The sequence below is a fragment of the Phyllopteryx taeniolatus genome, chromosome 1 (assembly GCF_024500385.1).
Source record: "Phyllopteryx taeniolatus isolate TA_2022b chromosome 1, UOR_Ptae_1.2, whole genome shotgun sequence".
Classification (NCBI taxonomy): Eukaryota; Metazoa; Chordata; class Actinopteri; order Syngnathiformes; family Syngnathidae; genus Phyllopteryx; species Phyllopteryx taeniolatus.
In genome coordinates this window covers 25,493,685-25,511,794 of record NC_084502.1, presented here as the reverse complement: position 1 = coordinate 25,511,794, position 18,110 = coordinate 25,493,685, and the positions used below count along the sequence as shown (strand labels likewise).

The 18,110-nt window shown below is 41.8% G+C and overlaps 1 protein-coding gene across 4 annotated transcripts in view; it reads right to left on the bottom strand.

Moving 5' to 3' along the window:
• Positions 1-18,023, bottom strand: part of prdm16 (PR domain containing 16) — a 240,472-nt gene extending 222,449 nt beyond the window's left edge. For 2 of the 4 annotated variants that reach the window (XM_061783368.1, XM_061783379.1), the window contains exon 1: positions 17,724-18,022. In XM_061783368.1, the coding sequence (XP_061639352.1) occupies positions 17,724-17,760 (37 nt within the window). In that variant the 5' untranslated portion in view covers positions 17,761-18,022. Of the gene's footprint in view, positions 1-17,723 lie in introns of all 4 variants that reach the window. The other 2 variants (XM_061783389.1, XM_061783387.1) reach the window with 2 other exon arrangements.
• Between the last annotated feature and the right edge of the window lie 87 nt (positions 18,024-18,110).

The following is an 18,110-nucleotide window of genomic DNA, read 5'->3' as shown; positions in this document are numbered from 1 at the left end:
ACTTCTCTGAGAGCCAGTGCAATGTGGGTTGCTTGGAATTCTCCTCTCCCCGCTTAGGAGGCGTGAGAAGAGGAGGCATGTATTTGATTGACAGCTGAACGTTCCGGTGAAGGGGGATTTTTGATAGCATTTAGCGACATGCCCACGTCTGGAAGCTGAGAAAAATGTCTCAATTATTGACCATTTTGAAGCCTGATTTCACATACTTTGCAATTTTATTTTATTTTTTATCCATTCATTTATTGTTTGGCTTGTTATCAAGACTCTTTTCTGTGATGTGTCAAATTTACGAGAGATTTTATTGGGGTCTGTTTGGGGGCACTTTAAAAGGCCTCATTTCAATTGTCGGCAGCCACGTTTAATTGTGTAGACTGCTCCTCTCCACTGATGAAGGCCAGATCATAAAAAAATGCAGCCACCTATCACCAACATTTTGCCTTTAATCCTGATTTAATAAAACAACACCCACCCTCTCCCTGCCCGCTAGAGTTCATGCAGCCTCCCGCACAGATGGAGGATAGAGCGATTAAGATGCAAATGATACGGTGATACACATGAAAAAGAAGCGGCGAGAGTAAATAAAGCCATAACTGTGTCAATGGAAAAAGACAAGCAAAGTGGGAAGCGTGTGGGTCTGCTGCTAATTTCCCGCCCTGAGTGCGGTAATCTGAGGGGAAGATTAAGGTTGGGGAGTTATTCTTGACTATTTTATTAAGAGGCGCTTTAGGCAGTGGAAGAAGGGGCTTTAGCGCTCCTCCAGCAGCGTGCCATACAATACAAGACAAACATTTGCTGTTATTGCGCCAAAGTACTCTCAGATGTGCTGGGTCGGGCCCTCGCCTCGTGCTGCAGAAGAACTCCAAATCAAAGTTCTCTGCTGTTTTGTGAAAATGAAAAAAAAGTGCCCTTCTCTTCTGGAGGTCCTGCCCTGAGATATTGTGAGGTGGCAAAAGTAACAATTATAAATCTAAACGTTTTCATTAAAAGGGGACAGAGGGATGAACTGAAAGCAAAAGTTACACTTGGATTGTCACATTAAGTTACTGTAGATCATATCTCACATTACTCGAGTGTTACAGAAATTGATCAATGGAAAACAGGACATTAGTGGGCAAAAGAAAAAAAAATTCACAAATCTCACCCATTTGCCTCTTTTGTGTGCTTTGTTATTTCTTTGCCATTCTTAAGCACTTACTGCTCTTCTCAGTGCTGGTGAAAAACAAAATGCCTCTGTGAGTACACGTGTGTGCTCATCCGGAAAATGAAGAGAAACACATTTGCCAGGACTGTACTCAAAGAAGCCAAAAATAATGGTAAAGTGAGGATACAGCATTGAAAGGCAAGACCTCTTAAGTGCCAGAGCGCACACGGATGGTGGAGTACCATTTTAAGTGATAAAAAAAAAAATCAAACCATCATTGGCGACAGACCAACCGCAGAAGTGGATTGTTTTTAACACGATTTACAACGTGGCTCACCCTGCATGTTTTTTGAGAGGAGGAGAAGATGTGGCAAAACTTGAATGAGGGGAGATGTAAAGAGCGACATACACAGACACACACACCTCTTCTGACTGTCCCGATAATAATAGCTAGAATGGCTGAACGTACCAAACACATCACCAGTTTTGATTAAAATACATGTAAAGTGCAGAAATGAAGTCTCCTGGAAAACCACTAAAATCTTTCTGTGTGTGACTCGCTGCATGACATTTAGTTTGATGCTCATTATAGCTGAAATGGCTGAGGAATCAAGCAGCCCAGTTCATGACATCATCATATGTCCTGGAGGTGATGATGTGTGAAATGTACGGGGCAGGGCAGCTGCAGCTGGGGGGAAAAGCAGCAAGTAGAGAGATACTAACAATGTCTGGGCTGCATAACAAGCAATGCTTGCGGAGAAATGGTGGCATCATTAACCATTTAGCTTGACACCAGCCTGTTTTTTTTTTTATGTTCCTATAAATATACCCACTTACAAAGCAAATGTCTTCCATTTCACCTTGCGACTAACCATGGTAATCCCATTTTGAGTCAAAATCTGCCAGACGCGTGTAACAGGTCTAGGTGTGTGCAGCGCATGTACCATCCAATGCGGCCTGCATTGTGCTGCAGTCAGCATAGACCAAGCGGGCACATCTTTGCTGAGCATTCATTCTGTCACTCGAAATGCATGAGAATGGCCCGCTCGCTGACAAACACATTCATTGGTACATAACTCTCTGTTCTGTACGACTATTTTGAATCACCAAGGGGAAGTTTTCTCTTCACACTGCTGTATACATTTGTGATACAACATGTTCCCGCACATGCAAGCAAGTAAGGGAACTCGTAACAGGGTGTAAGCAGTTTTAAGATGGCAACCTTTCCAAACACTGTTCATAAGTTCTGTATTATTTCATCCGATTCCAAGTGAAGTCTTTGCTGGTATAAAATATGGCAAGCATATTTATACTTTGGAGAGGAATACTCGTGGGGTCAAGGTAGGGGTGTCAAACTTGTTTTCATCACAGGCTGCAACGTTTCTTTGACTTCCCTCAGAGGGACAATTTTAACTGTGAATCTATATATATATATATATATATATACAGAAATGGGTAGAGTAGCCAAAAATTGTACTCAAGTAAGAGTATTGTTACGTTAGAATAATATGGCTCAAGTAAAGGTAAAAAGTAGCAGTAGTAGTAGTAAAAATAAAAGTAGCGAGCGCAATGTGGCTCACTGTAAAGCAATAAAAGTACCGTTTCTTCTTACATTAAAACTACTCTGACAAGTCCAATTCATCTAAAAAAAATTACTCGACGAACAAAATGTAGCATGTTACTACCCACTTCTGCACTTTTCTTTATATAACGACACAAAGGTCCCTGCTTTTGATGAACTGATAGAGATATCTTGTTTGTTTCTGTTATGCATTTTTTTTTAATTGACCATGTTAACATCTGCCAAAACGTGTAAATTCGAGATAAGCTACATTATCTTGCGTTTGTATTTAAATGCATAGCATGCCCATGGCGCATATGGCTTGCTTCCCATTATTTCCAAGCTTTTCCACGTAACATAAAGTGAGCTGACGGTTCTTGGGTTTGACGCCGCTGGGTTCAAAGGCAACAGTGTGAAAGAGCTACTTGATATAATATTTGGTTTAAATCTCTTTTATCAAAGTAATACTTGCATGTTGCTATACTTCATAGTCACAAGCAATTCTCAGTGAAGCTTTGCCTATCTGCAGAACACTAGGCCTTGTCAGGTGAACCTACGTTGAAAAACAATCTGTTCAGCATGTGGAGAGAAGGTCCGATTAATAACTGATGCACAGAGTCCCAGAGGAGAAACGTTCGCTCACGCAGATGCAAGAGTGTAATAGAGCTATTTGTTTTCCTCTGAAAGCTGTCCGAGCGCCCTCGCTGGGATCACCAGACGGCACAAAGGCCAGCTATGAATTGGCCAAATCCTCTGGGGCAGCCTATTGATTTGGCCTGCAGGCGGTAGAAAGCAAATATGCAATTAATTAGATATTTGTCTTTCGACGGGTGAGTGGATTAACACTGCAGCAACACTAAGTCAATCTGCATTCGGGGCTGTGGTCAAATTCACATCACATTTATAAATTTCTCATTTTCTGCAAGATGTGGAGAACATAATTCTGTATATGAAATTAATATAAGCATCTTTAACATCCTGTTAGGGCCATACCTCCTGCTCAGGAACCATCTGACAAAAAATGACAGTTAGAGGTGATATCAACAGTAATGACAAATGGTTATTAAAGCTACAGTAACTTACAACTACGCAGTTGTCCAAAATGTCTTGGATGAATGATTTAGGAGAAACAACCCCCTGGATGATTAATTCATTGTTAGATAGATTAAAAGGTTTACCTCAATATTTACAGACATATGTTGTGCATGCTATACAGCTTGATACTTCAGCTCCTTGCTCACATCTGCTCCATTCCCTCGTCAGCATCTCTGTTTTTAACGAGCAGTTTGTTGGGGTCAGAAAGCAATTTAAAACCTCTATTAATGAGAGTCAAAGCAAGGGAGGAGTGAGAAGGGATGGAGAGAAAGAAAGAGAAGAGGGAATGGGAGAAGAAGAAGATGAGGAAGAGGAGGGAGGGCCAAGCTGGGGTGTCAGCCATCAAAGCGGGCCAGGAGAAAAGAAGGCCAGGTGCTGTTTGTGGGAATGTCGTCCATGGTTGCAGAGACCAGGGCGCTGGTGGGGGCTGCGGGTAGGGGGGGAAGCGGGATGGTAATTAGCCAAGCCTGAAGGGGAGAGTGAGAGAGAGAGGGTCCTCTGGGGCCCGCAGGGATAGCCCCTCCGAGAGGATACCATTTGCACTTCTACAGGAGCCGCCAGCCTTGAGACACAAAGAAGGGGAAAAGGGGAACTATGGCATCCTTTATCAGGCCGGACAAAGACGCCGCATCTTTTCAAAGGAGGCCGGAGAGAGAGAGAAGTTCCACTGTTTCAGAGGAGGAGAAAAACAGAGGGGAAGAAAGAATCCTTGGACTGATCAGGAGCGAGAGAGTGCCAGTGTGTGGGTTGCGGAGCAAGACGGGAGGTTACAGTCACGCTGTGACCCAGTCAGTCCTCCGAGGCATCAGAAATCCACTCATGTCCACCCCCCAGGCCCCCACTCACCCTGCACACACAGACAGGACAGACAAAGTTGCTCAACTTCATTCCCAGTGCAGCAAACATGTGCCTACTTTCTGCATTTCAATCAGTCATCTGTCATCAGTTAGTCAGTTTGCAAGGCATTACAATGTGACAAAAGTTTGATTGATAAAATGGTAAATGAGAAGCTGATAAGGGCCACCCTCCACTTTTGACAATCAGGGCATCTCAAGAGATTTGCCCTCGTGTCGAGTGAGGGAAAGTGGAGGTCAGTGACATTACTTTTACCTATTTACCTTGGGAAGACGGCTGCACGGAAGGTTGAATGGTGCCCTTTGAGGCTGCAGGGCTTTGTGCCCCCAGTTGGAGAGGAGTCTGACAGCCTGCGCTGAGTGGAGGCCAAGGGTCAGACGGGTCATGTGATAAGGCATTTCAGACCTACATTTAGGGCCTCTTCCTGACGAGGCTTGAAGAACCTCAAGATCAACCCCCCTTCCCGCTTCTCTCCAGCTCCTCCATCTCCTCTTCCTTTCTTTGCTCCATCCCCACTCTCTGGACACAAAATGCCATTTGTTGTCCGTCAGTCAGTAGCGCAGGGCCTGGGCCCGACTCGGTGCTGAAAGCTCCATTCACACACCCTCTCACCCAGGGATGTTTTTGCAATTCAATATTTTCACACGCAGGCTGCTTCGTCGTTACTTTGGAACCGTACACTTGGCAGGATGAGGCTGGGGGCCTCTGGGACAGAGGGGCTGAGAGGTGGAGAAGGGAGGTGGAGAGGGTCAGCACAGAGGAATCCTAGTGTCGGAAAAGGGGAAAAGTCTGCGGCAGCTAATGGGCCATCTTGAAATGTTTTAGTCGAGACCCCTCCAACATTTACACACACAAACAAGTGCGCGCACACTCATGATCACACACATTCCACCCAACTCATCGCTTCAAAACCAATCTGACTTTGGCTTAATGAGGGGAGGCGGGCTCTTATTTCATCCATCACAACCTTTAGGCCAGTACTGTCATTCTATCCGAACAGAGGCTTTCCTCTATCACCATCGCTCAGATTGTGGAGCATCTTTCAGGGTCTCTTTACACCTCAAAGGAGGTTTGGAGCCTGAACACACGAAACGAAGTTTGAAAACAAATGTCTGTGAAAATTGCAGGCGTTCTTATTAAGTAAAAAAAAAACAATGGCAGACTACATTGCTGTTGTTAAAGTACAATTACTCAATTGAAAAAAGCAATATGAAAAAATAAACAACATAAGTGTGCATACCTTCTTGTAAGTGGTAAATGGCTATGCTAGGAATTAACCAATCACATTCAAACTCATGTCAAATGGGAGTCAGCTCACACCTGCCATCATTTAAAGTGCCTCTGATTGACCCCTCGTAAAGTTCAGATGTTCTAGTCGGCTTTTCCTGACATTTAGTGTGCTCATATATTACAGCGCAAGCCATGGTCCGCAGCGAGATTCCACAGCATCAGAGTGGTCTCGTTTTTTTAAAGGTATCAATCAGGAGGTACAAAAAATTAAAAATACCATAGAACACAGTGGAGAGCACTTATGGCACAACAGTGACATTAAGAACTGGATGTCCCTCCAAACTTGATGAAAAGACTACAAGGAAACTGGTCAGTGAGGCCAAGAGGCTAACAGCAACACTGAGGGAGCTGCAGCGATTTCTGGCAAGTACTGGCTGTTTAGGCACATGTGGCAACAATCTTTCTCTTCAGTATACAGTATGGCTGGGCTGTGGGGCACGGTGCAGGACAGAAGCCTTATCTGCCAAAGACAAACATTCAAGCCTGACTACATTTTGCCAAAGGACACTTGAAATGTCCCAAACATGGCTGGAAAATTTGTTGTGGTTCCATTAAACCAAGGTTGAAAATGTTGGTTAAAATTCCAAAAGGTATGTTTGCCACAAACACAACACTGCTTATCACCAAGAGAGCATGGTTGTGGCAGCATCATGCTTTGAGGCTGTTTTTCCTTGAGCTGGAACTTGAGCCTTAGTTAAGGAGGGAATTATGAACAGTTTGAAATAGTAGTTAGTGTGAGCACAAAATCTTCAGGCTTCTGCTAGAAAGCAAATAAAATGCAAGGAAAAGACAACCAGAACATATGAACTTTATTCATCAGAAGCACTTTTAACAGTGGCAAGGTGTGTGCCAACTCCCATTTCAAGTGCAACCACATCATCTCAGTTGTTCCCCTCTTGAAAAGATTTTGTTTTTATTTTCAGTTGAGTTGTACAAGTTATCGATGACAGTTATGGTGGGAAAACATGTTTTAAAATGATTAATCTCATTCTTGCTCAATCTCAATCAGTTCTCCTTTTTGTGGAAAAAAGACTGGCATTTGAACAGTGGTGGGTAGAATTTTTATATCCATTGTATATTTGTGGCTATCCATTTAGCATTTCATTAATTTATACATCAAAATTGAGACAACTCATTTTTTAAACTATTGGATACTTAGACACTAAAAGAGTAATTTTCTAGTTTCTGACCATGTGTTCATTAGGGTTTTTTGTTGTTGTTGTTGTTTAATGAATGTTTACTTTTAGTATGCACTTCCCACCTGCAGGGAGAGCCATAGGAGCACAAAAACAAATGCATTTTTGGTAGTTTTAACAGTTTACAACATTTAAGTATGAGTGTCATCCAAAGTATCTGTAGGTTTAAGGAATTCAAAGTTTAGAATTTGTAAGACCCTTTCCATGAAATTTAAGAGCTATCATTCAATTTAAATAGCCAATATTGTCTCAGAACTGTATCACAATATTTGTATATACAGGTAGACTACTTTATACAACCTGCAGGTAGCAGTATTTATTAAAGCAAACTGCTACTATACTAAAATGAAAATAGACTGAATCAGTAAAGTTCGTTGAAAACAAAAATGGTTCCTCTCATATCCATCTCTCTTATGCAAAAAAACACTAGTTATAATTTTGTACAATTTCTTACAAAGATTTTGACATTTTTATTTTATTTATTTTCTTTGTCCATGGCATTTACAAAACCTTTGAATTACAGATTTACAGAATAATTTTCTTTTTCTTTAAGGATAGTTAAGGCCTTCATTTTGGAAAATGATTCCGTGGACATCCTTTCACCTTATCAGGAGATTTGTTCTAATGCTACTAATGGAAGAAGTAGTGAGTACTAAGATAGCATACTTAATACTGTCCATTTATCCTGTGTGTCACATTCTACCTAATTGAATTGAAAAACACTAGTCAAGGAACTTTTCTCTGGGGGAGTTCTGTAATCAACATGCCAAAAGCTTTCTTTTATAAATAAATAGCAGCCAGTTATATGGACTTAATTATGCTGCAGCGTGGAGGAGCTAAGAAAAGAAACTTACATCAGTGATGAAGCAGAGGCAATTTTCGTGGAGAGCGGCACTGAAGAGAGGTGCCCAAATAAGCAGAGGCATTCATCTGCGGGCTGACACCCCACTTCCGTAACCTCCCCCAGCCCTCCCTCCCCCCTTTCTCTGCTGTCCATCATAGTCACAAAGAAAGTTATCCCAAGTATTAAACAAATAAGAGGTCTGCTGAGGCCTCCGCTCTAGCGCCTGGCAGGGTCACTGGATAATGACAGCTCAATTACTGTGAATCTTCTTGTCTGCCGGCTGGCTGGTACAAACCCCCCCATCCCCCACCCACCCTGAGCGGTAAATTTGTCAAATCCACCAAAACGACGAGCCTGACAGTGTAATCGCTAACCGTCCACACCGACATGAAAGAGGTCTTTATCTGACCAAACCAAAGAACCTGATCTGTGAGGGGTGGGGGGGTGACCAGAGAACAGAAACGTCCCGCTCGGCCCTTGTGAGACGTGGAGATGTCTCTAATCCGCTCTAATGAGACACAGCGAGCCCATCTTTGAGGAAAACCCAGTGAGAATGATAGCGAGGAGGGAGGAAAAGAAAAGCAGAAGAGATGGAAGTGAAGATGGAGCCAAGGCTTTGAACTGGCGGCTCGATGAAAGGGGATGGAGGCTGAGGGAGTTGAGAGTCACGCTGCCTTCACATACTGTGGGCTATTTAAGGGGCAGACAGACATACAGCCCAGGGGAGAGCAGTTTGTCTGCTTATCATATCTGGACAGGATGAGCATCATCATCAGTGCCAGGCTGTGACTGAGGACATGTCCACACATACATGGGTATTTTGAAAAACACATTTTCCCGACTGCGGAGTTTGAGAAAATCTTCATCCACGACAACAACAACACAAAGCTCTGCATAAAAATAAATTCAAATTCAATTAACACATTGCGGTACTGAACATGTTACACATACAATCGCCAGAATCCTAACATCCACGAAGCGAGTGGAGATAAATGCATATTGCAAATTACAAGCTCGATCCGCCTCGATTTTCCACTTCAAAACAGTCCCACAGGAAAGTGCATTGAATGTATAAGTCTGAACAAGACACGCTAACAAACAAAAACAATGCAGTAGAACGATGATGCCGAGTGTTTACTTCTCACGCCCGCCGCACACCAAACGACGCGGCCTAAACAGACTGATCGGCTGTGCTGTGTGCAGGGTACTGCCTTTAGTTTTAATGAGTGGCCGACCATAAGCCACCGCCGGCTCTGTTCAAAATGTGAACCGTCGGTGAACGGCATCACAGAGTCGCAGATGTAACAGCCAATCAAAAATGCACGAGTTTTCAGAAAACAAAAATAGGTGTGTTGGTTTTAAATGTAAACAAGACCCAGCTGGTTTGTTGGATTGTGTTTTACAAAACTACCGCACTAAACTATATTTATACTTTCATATGTACCTTTGGCTAGAAAGCAAATGCATGAAGACTCTCTGTTGCTGAAATTCATGGGTGCAGTCAAAGAATGGGCCAATCCCTCATTGCCAAAATATTAACATTATCTCAGTTTCCTCTCTTTGAGGCCATCCTCCTCTTCCTTGACAATCACACCATGTTTTTGTGGTTCAATAAAAAATAACAGAGGACAGTATATTATATTTGAAGGCTCAAAACTGGATACAGCGTCACCGTTTTTCAGGAGGAGCGCACCAGATGATGTATGGTTCTCAATCGGTTGGTGTGCGGCGAAGCTGTCATTTTTTTTGCGATGGCACAGATTCGGCAGCATCGCTCGTTGTGGAACGGGCTTCAGGGAGACAGACAATTTTTATTTGTCAGTAGACTGAGGGTGGCAAACAAACTAGCAACTGCATAAAAAGAGGATACGGTGGCGTATAGTGGCAAAAGCAGAAGCTATTTTTAGCAATGTTTTCGACAGGACTTTAAGACACCGAACATTCACAATATTTGACATCAACCACTATCTAAATTTACGCTCATACAATTTGCATATCTGGCTGTGTTTAACTGTAAGCATGCTGCAAATATATTGCACTCCACCCAACAAGCTATACAGTACAATACTGAATTATTTTTTTTTATTTATTCTTTCATTTCTGTAATTGTATACAGTATATATTTTTTATTCATATTTATTAGTCTATTATAACCCCGAGCCTAATGAAGATAAGCAGTACAGAGAATGAATGGATGGATATTTGTCTGTTCTCTGTCTACTCGAGAAAGAGAAAGAGCATTTCGATTCTTCTTTATGTCCTGGATATACTGAGTATTGACAAAATTCCTCGAATACTAGAAATATTACAAAGAAGCAACGACGGCAAATCACCTCAAACGATGAGCAACCATCGGTTTACATCACTTAAATAGTATCGCATTGGCTCGCCTGGAACCCTGGTACTACACAAGATACAACCTAATCGTATAAGGTTTTCCAAAGGGAAAAGCATCAATTGTAAGTGAAGCCATGCTTAGCTGAGTTAGTACTGTAGAGTGGAGAAGGGGGCAGGTTTTGAGGGGGATGCATACTGACAAAATGCTTCTATCAATTGGAAACTTATCATATTGCTCAAAAGCATATTGACAGGCTTGGGCCCAGATTTAAATTAAAATAGTCATAAATTGTGGCCGCTCCACTTTAGTCCTGAAGGTGGCGATAATGGGCATTTCAAAGTAGTTGACAACTTCTGATACACAGTGACAAATAATAAATATTCATACAGCCACTATCCAGAACCACATCAATATTTATTCAACTATTTTGTGGGAAGACAGCACCGTTGTGAGTGGTTAGCATGTTAGCCCCACAGTTCAGATGTTTGAGGTTTGAATCTCAGCTGTGTGTAAAGAGCATGTTCTCCTCATGCTAGAGTGTGTTTTTCTAGGTACTCCGGCATCCTAAGACATTCCAAAAACATGCATGATCAATTAATTAAAGGCTACATTTTTCATAGTTGTCAAGGGAAAAACAAGTCTCTACATTGTCAACCTAGACAAACATTTCTAAGACAGAAAGAGCGTGGTTGAGGATCAAATGAAAAGAGCCGAGCCAAGACAAATGAAGAAATAAAAAGGAAAGTGGGAGAAAGAGGGTGAAAGTGACCTGGCTAAGACCAAACAAATCGGGATTAGACCCAGATAAGACTAGTCACAATGCTGAGCAATCCCCAGGACACCGCGACGTGGAGGAAATCATGAGAGCTGCTACAACAAGCTCATTAGGACTCCACACATTTGCCCCTCGTCTGGCAAACAGCGCGCACCACTTCACAGTGGGTGGTGCAAAACCCATGCCAGACACTTACAGGGTGAGAGAGAGAGAGAGAGAGAGAGAGAGAGAGAGAGAGAGAGAGAGACAGAGAGAGAGAGAGAGAGAGAGAGAGAGAGAGAGATAACAACAGCATGCCCTGGAAGTGAAGATGAGCTATTTTGTGTGGAATGTTATGACACCCACAGAAGTGGTATATTCTTAGGCTAAAGATACCAGATAGTGGACAGTAACCTGCCAGGCAGCCGCAAGTGAAAATGCATGAGAATTTGCTTGTCATTCTCTTGAATAACCATGTCGTGTTATCTCAATGCGCCTCCGCTATTTTTAACAAAGACTCTGCCCTATTTGCCAAACTGAAGGTTAAAGGGGGGAGGAGGAATAAGAGGAGGGGGGCAGTAAAAAAGAAAACATCAGGGATATATCTGAAACTGCCAAATGATGTTTTCACAAACACGGCAGATGAGGTCATGGAGCAAGGCGGGGAGTAGGAATATTTGCCAACTGGATAATGTGAGGTCAGCGTATCAGTGGAATGAATGGGATTTGGAGCCATGTGCAAAAGCTTAAATGGTTCATGGTATTTGCATGTCAACTCAATATGCAACTTAGCCTGCACAAGGAAGCGTGTGTATGCGTAGTAGGTGCCCACCCATCGTTGTGCCACACTCAACAACAGCCGGGGCAGTGACAGGACCACCACCAACTGTACACACACACACACACACACACACACACACACACTTAGCCAGCAACATTGCCAACTCCTGCTGTTTGGATGGCATTTACACTCAACCTTTCCCGTTTGTGATTGATTGAGGTTAAATCCTATCATTGACTCTAAATCTGTCACCTCTAAATTGTGTGTGTGTGTGTGTGTGTGTGTGTGCGTTTGTGTGTGTGCGTTCACTTGGTACATTACGTCAAAAGTGCAATTAAACCTCACCGCGAACGAGTTCGCTGAATGTTTTCAAACCATCAGTAAGTCACAGGTGATAAAAAGTAAACTTTGGAATCCCAATCACTTAATGATACATGACAAGGAACAATTTATAAAAAGCATTTAACAAACACCCATGCCAAAACATTTGGTACACCTGCACATACTGTATCTAATACATGAGCAGTGAACAATACTTTAACTAACATAGAGACACTACCAATACTAAATGAAAAGTCAAAATGAGATACGAGCTCCATGACCATGCTTGTAACTTCAAACACTCGTATCTCAAACCATCTTTCCCCAATTGAAATGAAAGCAAAAACCATTAATCTATTCCTTCCTCCCCAAAAATCCCGACAAAATATTTTGCATCGTGTTAATAAGGAAAATACCACTATTTAATACTGTACTCATAAAAAAGAGTGATAACATAATTAAATAGAATCTAAAGACTTAAACAATTTGTGCTTCAAGATTAATTCATTGCTCCGCCTTCAGGTGTGCTTGACTTGGCCACTGCGGAGCAGTATAATAGTCATGCAGACACAACCAAAGAAGAGTTTCACTCAACACTGTGACTCAGTAAGCTGCAGTAATATTCGCCATTTTTCACCTAGGATGAAGATTTTCTGCTTGTGAGTAATTTTATCAGAATCACAGCTAGAAGACTGCCACATAGATGCTATTTATTAACCCATCTTTGGCATTTTGCATTGATTATGAGCATTAAACTGAGTGGACTTTCCTATAAGGCAAAGCTATTTGTTTTTTTTTCAAAACACATGCCATTCCCTTTGTTTTATGTTTAGTTTGACAGTACACCTCAACTGGGAGTGGGATTAAAAAGCTTAAAACATCGTTTTAAAGAATTGTTCACTATTTGTCAAACTGCTGCTTGTTGTGAAGCGAGATAAGTTGAGTTCACTGCCACCATACACTACCTCATTTCTCAAATATTTGCTCACAACTAGTCAAAGCAAAGAAAAACAGCCAAAAGACAACAAATTAATTAAATTAAATAAAATTGCAAGTTGTGTCACTCACATCTCAAGGCATCACTGTATTAGAAACAGCCCTCAAAATGATGCAGTGCAGTCTTATACCACTGCAAACTTTAACCATAGCAATAAGAAAACTGTATTGTTAAATTAATGTCTGCATTTTGGTATTGGATCTCGCCCCTTGAAATTTTGGAGATGTGCACCTCATTCAGACATTACTCAATTGTCTCGAGTGCTTTTATTACATTTAATTGCACATGTGTGACAAATGTGTCATGGGCGAAGCAGCAGCAGCACCATTAGGAGAAGAGTGACTGAATCACCATGGAAGTATTTTCCTGGAGACAAACAAAATTAGGGTATGAGTAAGAGTAGAGCAGTTGTAAAAGCAACTAAAAATATAATATTCTAATAAATGCATAGCCAGAATTGAGAGCAGGTGAGTCATCATTCTCTCATATTTGTTCACTGTAGTAATTTAGCCAAAATTGAAGGAGACCACAAAAGCTTACAGACGAGTAAGTATAAATGAGACCTGCACATTTATTTTAGTGGGAAGAATCTGCTCTTTCAATCCATCTAAAGTTATGGTTACATAAAGCAATTCATCTGTATTTGTATCATTTTATGTGTATCAAATGAAGACCATATGCTACAGACCCAGACACCGGATTGACTTTGGATTTATTGGAACTGTGACAAAAAACCTAACTCAAATTTTAGAAAAGAAAAAAAAAAGTTACCCTTTGACAAGTTACAAAGTGGCAAAATCATTGTGAGGTTTAAAATGATCCCACAGATCAGAATAAAACAATTTAGCATGCGGTAGAAGAGATTTCACACGAAGACAAATTCCCCCCCCCCAAAAAAAATCCTTTGGAAACACATTTGGGAAGTAGACTTCAGGCCCCAAAATCCACATTCAACACAAAATAACATGAGCAGATGTGACAGAATGAACAATCTGCACCACCTCTGAGTGAATGAATAAATAAATAAATAAAATATTTAGTGCAGTACAGCTCAAGCAAGTACTGATGCAAAGATAAGCCACACTTGTAGGGAAAAATGGAAAGAACATGCTTGCTTTTGCAGAAAACCTGTTTGCTTGGTAGATTAATTATTTATTGATTGCAAAATAAATCTTTGTTCATCATTAATTTTGTTCATCTATCTATGCCGGCAATGTATAGTGACAGGCAGAAGAATTCAATGAAATCATTTAGATGGAAGAAGGTACAATAAAGCTGTGTATCCACCTGTTTAACTTCACCGTCATAACTTTGTGCGAGTATATTAGCTTTGTGTTCAACTAAACAGGCACAGATTTCATATTAAGTTTATTTGTGAGTGAGCTCCTCATTATTTTTACTATTCATACTTTTTGAGACTTTTTTTTGGGGTAGTGTTGCGTGACATTTTTCTAATATAAAACGAGTGCCTTGGGTCAATAAAGGTTGGGAAACGCTGCTCCTTTTCTAACTCAATGACTCTGATGTTTACAAAGTGTATACACACCATGCCATCAAGCATGAATGCAGCAACATATTTTATTACTCTTGGTTTTCATTTTGACATTATAACCAGTGAAATCCAACACTATAATGACGATGACCACAAGCTGATCAAATCAAATCATATCATGTCCAAATAGAAGTGAGTTGTAACATTACTGGCACAAAACGCCAAATATCCCTCAACTTGACAACGTGTGAAACCTGTGTGCGTTTGCGTGTGCGCGCGGGTGAGTGTGTGCGTGTGTGTGTGTGTGTGTGTGTGTCACTTGAAGTGACGCACATGAACAAGTGAGAGATGGGTGCCTTCAACCAGGGGTTCAAAAGTGGATTTTAAAGTGGTATGCCTTTTTTACTTCTCTCAAAACAATCGTCAAATAAGCCAAGTTCAGGACTGCAGGTTCAACTAATAAGCGCCACTGTACGTAAAACAATCTGGTCATCGCATGCAAAACGTGTCAGAAATTATGAGGGGCATGGGGTAGTTTTGTGCACATTCAGCCTGCGCGCACGCGCACACACACACACACACACAGAAAACATCCATTTTCTAAAGCGCGTGCTGGAGCCGATCCCAGGTGACTTTAAGCGAGAGGTGGAGTAGGCTACACCCTGGATTGGTCGCCAGCCAAGCGCGGGGCAACACAAGTCATCCCCAAAAAAATTTGATCGGCAACAAAAACATACATTGCTGATCACTAATGTTAAATTGTGGCCACAACTAACACCTTCCTGTATGTTTACTTTGGGGTGTGCACGTGTGTGTGCGTGCGTGCGTCCGTGCGTGCGCGCGCGCATGCGTACTTCATATTATTTTAAGTGTGTACAATGACAACACTGGAAACCGGAAGTCTTCATATATTCAAACAAAACACCACAATATAACATAAGAACATTTGAATATCATCAGTGTATAATTTCAGTTCTTTTATAATGAAAGAGCAGAATGGAGGATTAAAAATATATATCATGTATATTTCTTAAATGTCACCATATATATATATATATATATATATATATATATATATATATATATATATATATATATATATATATATATATAAATGAAATCAATTTATAATTTAATGGAGTGAAATAAGGAAATATTTTTAGAGTTGTAGTTCGTCATCCACACGGGACACGAAAGCATTGTTAAAAAAAAAAAAAAAAACAAGGCTCTGCACGCGGATCAGTGTGCGTGCCTCCATTAACACGCGCGCGTGCATGCACGCACGCACGCACGCACACAAACGCGCGCGCACACATGCGCGCAAATATGCTGTGTGGAGGCACAGGTTTCCGGGGGAACACGGCCTTTATTTTGGGCGAGGATGTATATGGAGTTGGTTCAAAGAAAATAACTTGCCGCAAAATAAAACGATGTCGGAACTCACACACACGCACACGAGGTCGCATTGCAACTGACTACGCAACACGTCCCATTCAAAAGTTGCGCGCCTTGTTTTAGGAAAATGGCCTTTTTTATGTTCCGTGCCCGCTGTCCACTCTCGGTGATCTGGGGTATGTTCGAGGAGGTCTCTTCAAAGCCAGGTATTTGTGTTCATTAGCACCAGGATCAACAGACTATCAACTCGGGCTGTTTGCAGATCAGGACCAAGTGCACAAAGCTCGCAAGGAGAGGTCTGCTCCACACGTTTAAGCAATTATACTAAGCAGCCCAATTAGACGTTTCCCTTTTCTTTTTGCCTTAAAACTTTAAAAAAAAGTGGCTCCACGCGAACATGGGCTTGATAATAGAACAAGGCAGCAGAATGTGGCCTTACGAAAATAAGGATAATGTTTTATCACTGTCTATGAGTGAACCGTTAGAATAAACAATAAATTAATTAATAAATTAACAATACGTCCATATTTGTGGTATTATTTGACAGTAATAAATGAAGTGTAAAATGTACCGCAATATTAAACCATCGGGGGCGGGGGTAATTCAATGTCGTTAACAGTCTGGCAAAAGTTATAAAAGCTTCTCAAGGCCTGCAAAAATTTGAATCATTAACAAATGCAACACTTTAAATAACTGACCCAAAATGAAATAAATACGAGGCTGCATAATAATATGTTTGCTCAATTTGGGACGTGTGCATGAAAGCTCGCTGTGCGTGCCTTGAAATATAGAATTTTACAAACATACAGAAAGGTGACCAGCAGGCCTATACACAATTAGGCCACTTATTATCATCATCATCATCATCATCATCATTAGGTCATCACCTTCTTTATGTGTCGAATGAATAAACAAATGATCACGAAAGGTGCGGGGATAAACAAGCGGATAAAATATCAAAGCCACGAGAAAGCATTGACAATAATCAAATAAGCAAGGCAAGCTGCAACCCAAATATCAAAACATGAATTTGGAATTGTTTGAGTCTCTCTGCACTTATTGATTGACACTCCCTGGGGGGGGGGGGGGTATATGTGCATGCATGCAAATGGAGTGTGTCGAAAAACAAACGAGGCACAAAATATTTATTCTTTCTTCGCCTAGAGCCCCCCCCACCCCACCCCCCATAAATTAAATTAAATGTACGCCTCGGGGAGGAAAATGTTGTGGGACAGTACCACAGCGCCCACTATTACACGAGAAGGGAATATTGCAGATTTCACAAGACTTGGAACGGCTCAATTTACGAGAAGAACAACAATCGCATGCATTTCGGCAAGTTTCGCGTAACTTCCAGGAACCAGTAAACCAAAACCTCAAGCGAGAGGAAAAAGCGAATCCGAACGCTGCAGTCACACATGAGCGCATGAAGCACCGGTGTCAAAGTTTCGCGCAGGGAAGTAAACACCGCAAAGTGCACACAAACTAGCCCGAGCAGCCGCAATGTAGCGCCCCCCAAAAAAAGTTGATCTGTGCGTCCAAAGAGTGTCGTCCCCTTTCTCTGCGCTACATGAGTCCGGACAGGGACGCGCAAGAAGCGCTATTTTTTATTTTATTTTTTTTGCAAACCGGGAAGGAAGAGACCCAAAAATGTGGGACCTACTTTTGGCCAGTTTTCTCGCCCTCGCCTTGGATCTCATCTTGTCGCCTTGTAGATTCCTCTCGTCGTCCACCGTGAGCCCAGAAGCAGCAACAACACTATCTTCATCTCACCAGCATTGTCAGTTTGGACACCTTCGCACATGCGCACAGCCCATTCAATCTGACACCCTCGCCGGGGCCAAAAAACTTTCCAATGTATTCATCATCATCACTTTTTTTTGTCCTATCGTCTCCCCTTTAGATCACTTATCTCTTCCCCTCCTCCTCCTCCTCCTCCTCTACCTCCTCCTCCACATGCTGCTCTCTCCTCACACTCGCACCTTCTCTCCCTCCCTCCCCCACCCCCCTCCGGCCCCAGCTCCCAGCCCACCCAGCTCCGCTCCTGCCA